This window comes from Brassica rapa, chromosome A09 (assembly GCF_000309985.2).
Source record: "Brassica rapa cultivar Chiifu-401-42 chromosome A09, CAAS_Brap_v3.01, whole genome shotgun sequence".
NCBI lineage: Eukaryota > Viridiplantae > Streptophyta > Magnoliopsida > Brassicales > Brassicaceae > Brassica > Brassica rapa.
Window position 1 is genome coordinate 8,811,510 of NC_024803.2, and position 13,490 is coordinate 8,824,999.

Below are 13,490 nucleotides of genomic sequence, written 5' to 3' on the forward strand. Positions count from 1 at the left end.
ATGGGAATTGAATTGCTTTTCATAGACTCAAAGGTATTCTTACAAATTTAAATTAATCTAATCTATAATTTTATTGTTAATATTCATACTAACTCTTTCATGATCAAACCATTTCAGTTAATAACCATTCAAGCGTTTATCCCGAAACACTTCCTTCCTCGCCGAATCAGGTATTGGTTCATGTTGGTTTAGTATTGTTTTTGGTTTACTAACCGGTTTAGGATGGTCCTATTGTAAATATAATTTAAGTTGGTTTAGCATATATTATGTTTAAAATAACTTAAATTAAATAATAATAATATTATGCTTAAAATATAATTTTAGAGAGTTTTCAAATATAGTTTACAGAACATTATAGGTGATGAATTTAATTTATTAAATTCGTTTATTACTTAAAACTAAGTTTTTTAAAAAAACATACTGAGTTATACATATCAATGATGGATTGGTGAGTATAACATGAAGACAAAAATATAAATATCTGATTTTCAAGATAAGAATTCAGCTTTTATTTAGATACTCAATATATAATATCTTAAATTATGTTTTAAAATATATACATAATTTATATATATAGATTAATCTTCAAAACTTAAACTATTATATTATATATGAATAATGTTTTTAAATAAAAATAATTTCTGATTTAAAATAAAAATAAAAACAACAAATGTTTATTTTCAAATAATGGATGTAATTTACATTATACTATAATTTAACAAGTTTTAGATACGTTTTGATATATCATTATTTTTTATTTCCAGAAAACAATAAATTGTTAAACATCAATATCATCTAGGTTAAGTATACGAACAACAAAAATTCAAACATCACAAAAAATATTTACATAACCATTATAATACAATAATTTAATCAAAAATACAATTAAAAAAATATTAAAAAGAATAGTTATATACTTAATATTTGAAAATAAAAGATATTTTTGCTAAAATTATACTTACCTGGCCAAGGAGATCGACCATCTTTTTACGGATCATTCGAATGTTGAGCATGTGGTCGATCCAAAAATACTCTGCAGTTTAATAAAATCTCTAAAACATTTATTCCAACACTCAAAAGATAGTTTTGCTAAATATGATAACTAGATAGCCAATAAAATTACAAAAAAATATTTAAATAGTAAAAAATATGTTAATTTAACGTGTTAAAATTTAAAAATAAATTTTAATTATGACATGAATTTTAACATTTATATAAATATAAATCATAGCCTAAATATAAATAATTTAACAACTTAAATTAGAAAAAAATAAAAATCCCGGGCGTAGCCCGGGTTAATCCCTAGTATATTTATATAAAAGAGAGTTTCTTCCCTCCTGGTGAAGCCACCTAGGACTCCAGGTCAGAAACTCAGCTTTTGTGAGCGCGACACCTGTCACATAAACCAATCCACACCGTTTCACTTACGTAACTTTGCAGAAGATATGGGCTTTGTTTACTTTTTGGGCCTAATGTTATGCTGAAGGGACCCAAACCATAAGAGAGCCATCGTGATCATTGTAGCCTGCGCTTCTCCTTCTCCGCCATTACCAGATATTGCCATGGTGAAGAACCTCCTCCTAGGGTTTTCACGACATCGTTTGCTCTTCTCTTAATCAACTGAAACGCCCACAGTTACAGATCCATCGCGTTAAACGCCTCTTTAATCCATCAACCACGATAGGTCTTTAATGCGAGTCTCTCTTCTCCAGGGTGGTCTATTTGTTAGTATAAATAGGCATGCATTCTTCCTCCAGATTTTCTTCTTCCCTTTTTGATTTCTCATGATTTCATCAACGTATATTCAATTTCTGTTTTTCTCTCTAATTGTATGTGCAAAAAAATATTCCCAATTGTAAAAGAGATCTCCCAATTTGAAAAAGGTTTTCAGGCGATGAGTGATCTCCGACCATAACAAAGGTTTGTAAGTTGTCATGTGTTTCTGAAGAATATTATTTTATATGACATGTGTGGTCGATTTTTGTTACAATGTGTTCCTGGATAGCATTGAATAAAGTTTGTATGTACTGATGTTTCCCACTAACTAAATTCATTTTTTTTTCTTATTTCTTTTGGAATTGAAAACTAATGACAGTTGTTGATATGCTTTTTTGCATTGAAGATAGTTTCTCCATAAAATCTTAGACTACGAAGTCGAGTTCTTTGCTGCTCTGATGCTTATCCTCGAAGGACATAGCTTAAGAACCACAGGTTAGATTTTGGGATAAATGTGTTTGGACTGGAGTAGTGTCAATGTGTGTTAAAGTTTAGTTGTTTGCAGATGCTTTGTTTGCTGAATCATTGTATGGTTTGAGGAGAAAGTCAGTTAGGTTGAGATTAAGCAAAGGTTCCAGTAAAGAAGTTCAACGTTCTACTTTAGAGAAACGCCAGAGAGTCCTCTCTGTTGTGTTTCTGGTACTTACATTTTGTAGTCTTTTCATCTGTTAAAAGCATAAAGCTTGTACCTTTAAGCTTGGTACAACTTTCTGATGAGTGCCTTTTTTTTTGTAGGTTGTGTTACCGTATTTTAAATCAAAGTCGCATGGTATATCTAACAAGGAAAGGGAAGCGAGGCTCTGGGAGAGTTTATGGGGATCAAAGAATCAAGGGTTTGATGAAGCTAATTTCTTTACAGGAGAGGAAACAGTTGTTTTAAGAGGGGATAGTGGGAATCATTAGCTTTCTGTGAGTACAGTTAGCTACGAGAATTAAGAAGTATGTAGCTGTGTACTATCCTTGGATAGATGTATCAAGTGAAGGTAATTTCTGATTTATGTAGAGCACGGATGTTTTGTGTAATAGCTGATATGATTCTTTCTAATAGTTAGGTTGAGCTTCATGCCTAGAGTTGGTAATCTTGATGCTCTAAATTGAAACCACATTCCATGCTTTTAGTCCATTTCTGGATGGTTCTGAGTAATATACTCTAAGTAATATACTCTAAGCATGTGTTTGAGTTATATGGCTTATTTTATGTTCGATTATTTTTAAGACTATATAGCAAAAATTTTGCTTATAAACACAGTAAAAGTTAATAAATAATCAACACATAAATTTCTGTAAAGTATAAAATATAAAATGATAATATATATATTTTTTAAAAAATAGTGTAATAGAAATATAACCAGAAATACATCAACAAAATACTTAATTTCAAAAATATTAATTTTCTATAAAACACAAATGAGGAGGATATATTCATCAAATCAAAGTAAAAAGTGAAAAAGAATGAATCTAACTGTTGTTTTCATGTTTTGATCATCAAATTCAAATTACGAGAAACTAAAAATTTTAAAGAAACACAACAAAAATTAATACATAATTAAAACATAAAAGTAACTGGGAAACAAAATATAACAAAATAAAAATGAAACATAAGACAAATGAAAATTGTTTTCGTGATATAATAAGATATTAGAGATATTGTATGCAAATAGATGTAATTATGTCATGACTTCCCAAAAAATATAATTAGATACTGATATGAAAATAGAATGTGTATAATTGCATAATTTAAATGAAAAACGCAACAAAATGATAAAATAAGAGTATAAATGAAGTAAATGATATAAAAATAATAATTTAAATAAACTAAAATTTCTATACTGCCAAAATAAAATTAGGATGCATCTCCATTAAATTTAACTTACAAAATCTAATTAGTTGTAACAAAACCGAAGTTGAATATTCTAACATCTAATAGTTTAGAATAATATAAATAGTTATTAAATAAAAGAAATCAAGAAAATAATAATTCACAACACATATATAACCAAACTTTTTCAAATAGAAATAATTGTTAATTCGAATACATACACTTCCCGCGCGAAGAAATGGCTAGACAATCCCCATAGATAGAAGCTGGTCAAGGAGGAGTTTTGGGAAGCGATTTCTGAACTGACCGGAAGTATCAAGATCTTGAATAATATGCCTATGGAATGATCAAGTTGCAAGGAATCTCTAGACAGATAACGTGTTCAAATCAATGGTAAACTCCATATAGAAATCTATAAAAAGTTGATGAAAAGTTTTAAGTTTCTCTGATCCAAAACCTGGATTTTACATTTCAAATCAGTGTGTATGTTGGCTACTTCGGAGGTGGTTTATGCCCAGATATAATGAAACTAGATCACAATAAAGTTATATATGGAAAGATCCCATTGCACAGAGTTCATTGGATCAATCAAATTATGAATATAAGTTATAAACAATTCGTATTTCACCTTCAAAATTGGGCCAGAATCATCTGAATTTGTAGAAACAGAGAAAACTATTATGTAACAGTATGTTTAGGAGATTTTTTGACAAGGTAAATATATCCTGATCAAGTTGAACTTTTGTATACATACTCATGGCATGTCAAGTTTCACAATCAACGCTGGGATTTAGGAGTGAACGGTTCGTTTGTTAATTATTCATGTCTTTTTGAGCATGTTTGATGCAGTATAAAATAGTGTGACATGTATGACATGATGTTTAGTTAGGCAAAAAACCGGTTTGGCCTAAAAATCAGCAAGAGTATTGGGCGACTCATGGATATATCTTCAGGTAGAAATAGAGATGGTCTATAGACATAATTTACATGCATCACTGTGATGTTGCCAAATTTGTTGGTGTCTTCAACATACAGTTTTTCAATTATATTCATAATATATATTGCTGTTTCGCAACCAAACTAACATCTATTACATTAATAGAAAGTATAGATGTATGTAACATATTTTAAAGGAATATTTTTAAAAATTAGAAGTATCAGTGGATTGATCTATGCTCATAGATATCTATATTAAATATTCTAAAAGTATACATATACATAAACATCTTTTTAATAACATGATAAATATAAGATATCTAATGGACAAGACTCATCGATATTTGTATCACACTAGCTCGACTTTAAAATGCAACAACAACACACATTAATGTTTCTTGCCTCTGCATGTTGTATCGAACATATTTGCCATAAGTATTAACAAAAATAATATATGGATTGATTTTTATACTTGATGTTTCAAAACCAAATTAGTCGACCAAATCAGTATTCTATAAACTACTAAAATGCAAATGTACGAATAACACAATAGACTGCTGTAGACGAGACGCATCTGCCAACCAAATAAACATACAAAAATTGTTACAAAAGTTTTTTATTTTCACAAAAAATACATCACATCCCGCGCGTAGCGCGGGCCGACCCTAGTATGTCATATACGAGTGTTTTATGGCTTAACTTGTGAGATTTTGATATTGTGGTTAAAAAAAAAACCATTTATGTTTTTTTTTGTAGACAACTTCTTTTCATAATTTGTATACACATATGCATACATCTACTCTGCAAGGAGTGTAAATTATGTATTTATATTTTGCATACGCATTACATACATGTATACGTTTGTTAAGTAAAAACTGTCTTACGTCAAAAATGCCAAAATATAACTTTACGTGAATTAAGACTAGAGAATTTTTTTTTTTTGAACTTAATTAAGACTAGAGAATTTGGTAGGGGTGGGCGTTCGGGTACCCGTTCGGGTTCGGGTCGGATATTTCGGATTTTCGGGTATTTCGGTATAGAGGTGTAGAACCCGTTCGAGTATTTTTGTACTTCGGGTCGGGTTCGAGTATTTTAAGTTCAGTTTTGGTTATTTCGGATCGGGTTCGGATATTTAGATTTTGAAGAAAAAAAAATGAAAATTTTCATTTCTCAAATTTCTTGTATTTAAATATATAACTTTTCACTTAACTATTTTTTATTTTTAATAGATTGCATGGTTAATAGATTTGGACATAACATTTTCAAACTAAAAAGACATTAATTTGGTTATTGTTTTTAAATTTTGGATGTAACTTTTTGTTAATTGCTGAAATAAATAGTTTGACATGCATTTTAAGCGAATAGCAAATCATCTTCTACGTAATTGTATGTATATCATATGAATTTAAAGTATGTGTAGTATCAATATAAATATTTTATATAAAATGAAAGATGTAAACTATAAATATAAGGTTAATTATCATATGTTCGGTTATTTTCGGATATCCATTCGGGTTCGGATATTATCCGTTCGGGTTCGGATATCCAATCTCTCCTAATTCAATACCCGTTCGGATATTTTGCTACTTCGGTTCGGATTTCGGTTCGGGTTTTTCGGATCGGGTTCGGGTGCCACTTCGGATTTCGGGTAAAATGCCCACCCCTAGAATTTGGTCGTTCTTTACCGCAAATTGATTGTTTATGCTCTTTTATACTTTTCTCTTGTTTGTTCTCCTTTTTCATAAAAAAAGTATAGTTTTAAACGCTTGCCAGACTAATAAAAGATAAGCTACATTACTTTGTGCTAATTAATATTTTACGGGAATCTTTATTGATTAATGATTTCATTTTACATCTGTTAGTTGAACTATATTTTGTTTACATTTACATTTAAACAAAAAACAATAGATTGGTATTTTTTTATCCAGGATGTTCGAAGTGAGATGTTCCAAAACATAACATTTATACCAGTCTTGATTAAGTTCGAAGTGAGATGTTCCAAAACCTAACATTTATCAAGAATGAATTTTCAACCAATAGCATTCAAATTGGTTTTAGATATTAAGTTAAACTTTAATTTCTCAAACAAAAATCCTAAAATGTTGAGATGAAACGGATAAATTACTATTAAAAATGTTTTTTTCTAGATGAATCTTCTAATTACCTTTTTCAATATTTTATTAAAATAGTGATTAATTTCCAAACCAATAGGGAGTTGGCATTTCGAAGGGATTCTATATAATAAAGCTTGTCGAACAAATAGATAAAGAATGAAGTATGATTTGATCCCCTTATTATTAAAAAGGAAGCAAAAAAAAGAGTAACCTCAAAATGGTAATATATTTACAGGCTTGCCATTATGGCCACGTGTCAGACAGATAGAGCTTCTCAGACCCCTTTGGAAACAGCCACACTCACCCTAGCAATTTACTATAATTGCCATTGGACAGACGTTTGATATTTGCATCTCTCGACATGGAAGGTCATTAAGTCAATGCTGTGTATAATTCATATAACAGTATATGATATATTTCTTCTATAGTTATATGATATAATCGCTGACCAATAATCTCCTACCTCCTATCCCCTTTTTACATTAGTTGAACTCTATTACACACATCATCTACTATCACCATTGTGCTTAATCAAACTATGTCCGTTTGATATCCTCTGTTTCATGCTCATCAGTTTCTATCATCATTTTCAAGAATTTAAAACACAGAAAGTAAAATACGCTTATTAAAATAGAATCAAAAACAAATATATGAACAGTTTAATTTGCTGGAAATGTTATACATTTCAAATGTTATTTAGATCATTTGTATTTACAGGTATAAACAAAATGATTTAATTTTAAAATGTTTTCCGTGGCCAGTCTTTATTTTTTGAATAAAAAAAACTCCAAGAATTTAAAATCAATATTTCCATAAATGTAAATGTATAATATTTACTTCATCTCATCAATTCAAAATCGTAAATTGGAATATTTCCAGCTTTCATATAGTACCAAACGAATAAGATTTAGTATACAAATGAGTGCTGTTTTTGTAATATGGTGATCTCAAACGTGAATTGAGGTATTTATTTCGGTCAATATCCTATTGTATATGGAAATATTGGATTTCAATCATGCATAATTTTGAATTTATGTAATAAGTGCTGATTGCCGTGAATAATATTATTTTCAAAGTCACGGAAATCACATACGGAATCCTTGATTTGCAAGTTTAATAATAACCTAAAATAGTCTTTTGTGGTATCTATTAACTTCCAAAAACAAAACATTTCAATATATTTATTTTTGAAAATTGCCAATTAGTATGATCAAGAATATATTTTGTGTAGTATCGCATTTATGCGGAAATTTTTTTAACTTATATAAATATGGAAGATGGGAGTGCTTCAACGATATCGTGTTCTCTCTATATCTTTCGCTCTATTTTTCTGTGACTATCGATTCTAATGGCAGGTTTGGACTTTGTTAGCGATTTGAAGCCGTTCAAGTCGATGTGGAAAATTCGTGTTAAGGTGATTCGTCTTTGGAAGCAGTACACTTGTGTGCTGGGAGAAACAATGGACATGGTGTTAGCTGATTCAAAAGTAAGCACTCTGTTGATTTGTTAATATTTGATCATTTCGAAACTCTTCTTATGTTGCTAATTTATCTTGCAGGGCGATATGATCCATGGTACTGTGAAGAAAGAATTGGTCAGCCAGTTCGTGACCTTAATAAGTCAAGGAGAAACGAAGTTGATTGAAGATTTACTCTAAATGACAGGTATGAACACATTAACTGTGTAGCATATGGAGAAGTTGCTCTGTTTTTAGATAACTACTGGAACTCAACCAATGCCCCTGTCGTCCTATGTGTGTTACAGTTTTGGGAAATTGTTTGGGGTGTTGGTAACTTTCAGTTCTAATTCGCTTAAACCTGTATTTGTTGATTTTGGTATTATATATTTTGGCTGAGGTTTACTTTTTGGATCATGATCAGGTGGATTACAGCACATGAAAACGATTGATGGATTTTCGAGAATTTTATTTGAGCCTGATGATGTTCCAGAGATCCAGTCTTTCAGAATGAGGTAATATAATTTGATTGTTCAATAGACATTATATTTATGCTCACTTTTTTCTATATTTTTTTACAGGATTCCATACTATGCCTACTGAAGAAAAGAATCATTGATGAGCTGAGCTGGTTACGAACTACGTTTTAATGCTGTCGTTTAATTATGATTTGTTGCTTTGAATTATGGTTTTTTGCTTTCATATTTGGTGTTTCTCCTTATGTTATCTTTGAATTTTAAACGTGAAGTTATAATATCTTTTTCCCTGATTTAATATATTAATCACAAAAAATGATCCAAACTGCTAACAGCTGAAATATTAAACGATTCAATGACTCTATACTATCCTTATGTAAACTGCCATGGACTGGATGTAAAATCATTGCAAGTGGACACATATCAAAACTGGGTAAATCATTGGAGATATGATATTACTTTCTAAATAGAGAGATAGATAAAGCAATTTTAAAAAAATTAAACATTATCCATGCTAGAACCTGAATAATTCCAACAGTTGGGATTGTAACCTTCAAACAATCCAGCTTCACGGATCAGAGTTTTGCAAGATGGTGATACTTTCTTGAGACCTCCGCCATCGGTTTAGATAGAAGCCAAAAAAAAAAAAAATTAGATGTTTCAATGAACAGAACGACGATGTCATTGAAGAATCTGAAAAACTAATTATACAAGGGGATATTAACGATATGGAATTATCTGGTCGATCTACTGCCAATTGCAATTCATGAGGTACCAAACCCTAACCCCCTTCCACCCGCCCTCCCCTTTCGCCATCGTCACCGCCTATTTCTCTGTTCATTTTTTTTGTGTTGGTAATTAAGCAAAAAAATATTAACAAATTACAATTATTTATTCAGTAACAATTGGGCTTATAATTTTGTCACAAAAGCCCAATATAAATCTTTTTTAAAGCCCCGAAATATTAATGTGTTTATCCGGTGGTTTTCTATTTAATCGTAATAAATATTGTGGAAAATTAAAAATCAGGCAGCGTGTTATTTTCGTGGACACTCTTTATTACGCAACTTGAATTTTTTTGAAAGAAAACTAATTTTTCTTTTTGATTTTAGACAACTATGCAATAAGGCCCAACAACACTAAATTATTCTATACATCAAAATCCACCAAATATAAACAAACAATTTTAAGAATTAATGTCTATTACATAAAGTCTACTGTATTTCATTTCTATAAAATATATGCTTTTCAGTTTTATATAGTTCACTTTAAATTATACAAACCATTCAAAATACAGTTTTATAATTTTAATACATCATTTTTGTAGATCATTTTTAGACCAACCTCACCCCGCGCAGGGCGCGGATCCAACCCTAGTTATTTACTATGACTTAATGTAAACTTTAGTTAATTAATTAATAAGAACTAGAGCACTCTTGAAAAAGTGGTCAAAAGCTACCTGGCAAAGTCTTTGTAGGTGCAATTTAAGCCAATTAAGAAATAAATTGTACAAAAATGTAACACAAATTATTCTTTCCATCAACGTAAGACGCAGGCAAGTAATTTTCATTTCTCTAATTAATATATCCATTTAATTGTCTGCTTGAGTGTAATTTTCCTACTTCGTCCAAAAAGGCAAACTAGCTCCAAAGACACTGTAATCAATTTTTTCCAAATTTGTTAACTTGTGTGTGTGTGTGTGTGTGTTTATAGGTTCGGTTGTCTTGTGTTGATACTTTGTAAGTTCGTACTTCATAGCAGAGTCAGTCCTCATAGTTGTAGGCTTAAAAGCAAATTTTTATTCTTGACCCAAAATCTACTTTTTTTTTAATATGTAGATAATTAACGTTTTGTTAAAAAAGAAGATAAATAACGTTTTAAGTTTACCAAAAATTGAACCATACACCTTTTTGTTAACAGTAGAGCTATTGGGCCTTAAATTTGTTAAGAACATAATGTTTTACCGTCATAGTTGGTCTATTTAATCAGTGATTAGGCTTTGAGGTTGGGCTTTACAGGTTTGCAGAAATCCATAAATGCTACAGTGATTAGTATAGCAAAAGGCCCTTATAGCTCAGTGGTAGAGCGTCAGTCTTGTAAACTGAAGGTCCGTAGTTCAATCCTGCGTGAGGGCACATGTTTACAATTTTGTTTTTGTTGTTTTACTTTAAAGGCCCATATACTAATTGGCCCAAAAAGGTTACGATCCGTTTCACCTTGTTATAGACAACAAACGCATTGCATCACTTGAAACCTTTTCCTAAAACCCTAAATCGCCACACCACAACGAAACGAGTTCCTTCGTAGCCTCTCTCTCTCGCTCGAGGAATCAAGATGTTGCGCAGGAACGTTAGGTTAAGAAAAGAGTATCTCTACAGGAAAAACTTGGAAGGTAATGAGCGTGAGATCTACGAGAAGAAGCGCAAGATAAGAGAAGCCCTCCAAGGTTCGAACTGATTCGTTTGCAATCTCTATTAAGGTTTCTCTCTCTCTGTTTATTGATTTCGATTGCTTTTGTTTATGTATAAACAGAAGGGAAGCCGATTCCTACTGAGCTCCGTAACGAGGAGGCGAAGCTTCGTCAGGAGATTGATCTCGAAGATCAAAACACTGCCGGTAATAATTCTACTTGTGTTCTGGTCTTCTTGTATTGATAACTGAATCATTAGTCAGAAGCTTAATGGTCGAAGAGGTTACTGTTGTTCCAACACATATGTTTTGTTTGTATTTATGTTCTTTTTATATGTTTTTGCATTATTCCAATAAATATTTTTTTTTGGTTATATATTACTAATTATTATGACGTGGCAAATAGTTCCGAGGAGTCATATTGATGATGAATACGCAAATGCAACTGAGAAAGAACCCAAGATTTTGTTGACTACCTCTAGGGATCCAAGTGCTCCTCTTACGCGATTCGTTAAGGTATAGCTGCAAGTTTAGTTTTGTTCAGTGAATAACATGTTAATATTACTGTGATTGATTCTTTAATTGCGTGTGGAATCTTTTTTGCAGGAATTGAACATTGTGTTTCCTAACGCCAGTAAACTGAATCGTGGTAGTCAGGTATGTGTCTTCTTCTGACTTTTGTAATTCATACAAAAAAATGCAAGTATCTAATCCTTTTGGACCATTTTGTTTCCTGGTCATATTTGACTTGAGTTGTAGTGAAATTATAGAAAACAATACTTATATTTAATGTAGGCATTAGGATAAGAATACTGGAACTTGTTTCTTTGTGCAGGTCATTTCTGAGATTATTGAAACGGCGCGTTCTCATGATTTTACTGATGTGATATTTGTTTCTGAGAACCGTGGTAAGCCTGATGGTCTTATTATCTCTCATCTCCCGTTCGGACCAACTGCCTACTTTCAGTTACTTAATGTGGTAAGTACCTCTTTGAGTTTATTATGTTTAGAGAAGTACTTTGCTTTGCTTAATCCAGAGTACCCCTTTTTGTTTTTAGGTAACAAGACATGAAATTCAAACCAAGAAAGAAATGGGAAAAATGTCTGAGCAATATCCTCACCTCATTTTTGAACGCTTTACAACCCAGGTATGTATATTTTTGTTGAATATTTCACTTCCTTTATTGCAATTTGAACGATTTTTGTAGAGTTGATTTACTCCTTTTTTTTTTGTTTGTTTCTAATGTAAAACATTGTTGATCTTTTGGCAGATGGGTAAAAGAGTTATGAACATCTTAAAACACATCTTCCCAGTTCCGAAGCTGGATGCAAAGCGTATTGTTACGTTTTCTAATGAATCTGACTACATTTCATTCAGGTATACAAGTTTTCTTTCTCCATAATAACTAAGTTCTAGAAAACTATGTTTGCATGTTTTGTGTCGTTGCTTGTTTGAAAATTCTTATGGGCGTATATATATATAGGAATCATGTGTATGATAAAGGAGAAGGAGGCCCGAAATCGATAGAGCTAAAAGAAATTGGTCCTCGGTTTGAGTTGCGGCTCTACCAGGTACTATACACTCGGTTTATTCTGTTTTTAGTTTTCTTCAAAACTGACCTGAAACTCTCTTTTTTTAATTCGATTTGGTTTGTCAAATGTAAATTTGTTTTGTTAAATATATTTTGAAAATATGTTATATCGTTGACAGAAAAAAAAGAAGGAAAATATGTTATATATATTCTGTGTATATGGCAGTTTCAATCTAGTTCATTAATATCAATGCTGTTTCTTTGCAGGTGAAATTAGGAACATTGGAACAAGATGAAGCAGAGGTCGAATGGGTTCTGAGACCCTACATGAACACTGCTAAAAAACGCAAGTTTCTCGGTGAATGATATGATAATTCTAAAATGCACCAACCGTTACCGTTACTTCTAAACTCTGTTTTACATTTTGATTTTGTTGAAGGAGCTATTCAACCTTTATGTGATGGAGAATATTGCGGACAATTTTTATGAGCTGAAATTAGCGTCCATTTGCTGTAACCTTTTGCTTCTAAAAAGAAAATGTGCTCGTCTTAAATTGCTAAAACATTTGTCCAGACCTAAAAGGGAAAAGTCTATCTTTGTTTTGCTCAAAGTCATACATTGGCTTTCCTTCCGCAGTGATTCAGATATTATGGTTTCGAATATTACCAACTGTTTCGCACCGCAGTTATCGGTAACAAAAATCTTTACATATACCATATATTTATACGTTTTTATAACTATTAAAACCGCACCGCAGTAAAACTGCTTGTCCCGCACTGCTCAAACCGCAGTTACCATTCGGAGTCATATGTATCATTCGAGCAAGGCTGATTATAGTTTGCTTCCAAATTACAGCTTATCTCAGCGAAATAGCCTCGGCTTCAAGAGATGTAGATGGTGGGTTGATAGCAGTGGAACCTTTCAAGTTGATACGGTTATCCCTGTTTCCCAGTATCCAGGCAACCTTTGAAA

The 13,490-nt window shown here is 31.4% G+C and overlaps 2 protein-coding genes, 1 long non-coding RNA gene and 1 other non-coding gene across 5 annotated transcripts; 3 read left to right on the plus strand and 1 right to left on the minus strand.

Annotated features, from left to right (window-relative positions):
- Nucleotides 1–1,335: 1,335 nt before the first annotated feature.
- Nucleotides 1,336–3,322, plus strand: LOC103838099 (peroxisome biogenesis protein 12). 2 transcript variants are annotated; one of them, XM_009114521.3, is made up of 4 exons: nucleotides 1,336–1,920; nucleotides 2,127–2,211; nucleotides 2,282–2,415; nucleotides 2,512–3,322. In XM_009114521.3, exons 2-4 carry the CDS (start codon nucleotides 2,175–2,177, stop codon nucleotides 2,677–2,679), a joined length of 339 nt encoding a protein of 112 aa, XP_009112769.1. In that variant the 5' UTR covers nucleotides 1,336–1,920; nucleotides 2,127–2,174; the 3' UTR covers nucleotides 2,680–3,322. The 2 variants fall into 2 exon arrangements, with proteins under 2 accessions (XP_009112769.1, XP_009112768.1); XM_009114520.3 differs by having other exon boundaries at nucleotides 1,338–1,920; nucleotides 2,123–2,211.
- A 2,943-nt stretch (nucleotides 3,323–6,265) lies between these two features.
- LOC117128045 lies at nucleotides 6,266–10,810 on the minus strand. Its single transcript, XR_004451184.1, has 2 exons — nucleotides 9,289–10,810; nucleotides 6,266–9,188 (listed from the first exon to the last, which is right to left on the minus strand). It is a non-coding gene; the product is annotated as an uncharacterized LOC117128045 (long non-coding RNA).
- Nucleotides 10,641–10,712, plus strand: TRNAT-UGU. Its single transcript has one exon. It is a non-coding gene; the product is annotated as a tRNA-Thr (tRNA).
- On the plus strand, nucleotides 10,805–13,119 carry LOC103838098 (U3 small nucleolar ribonucleoprotein protein IMP4). Its single transcript, XM_009114518.3, has 9 exons — nucleotides 10,805–11,023; nucleotides 11,110–11,193; nucleotides 11,393–11,502; nucleotides 11,593–11,643; nucleotides 11,822–11,965; nucleotides 12,045–12,134; nucleotides 12,258–12,364; nucleotides 12,471–12,558; nucleotides 12,786–13,119. The coding sequence occupies exons 1-9, from the start codon at nucleotides 10,912–10,914 to the stop codon at nucleotides 12,882–12,884; spliced, it is 885 nt and encodes a 294-aa protein (XP_009112766.1). The 5' UTR covers nucleotides 10,805–10,911; the 3' UTR covers nucleotides 12,885–13,119.
- The last annotated feature ends 371 nt before the right edge of the window (nucleotides 13,120–13,490 follow it).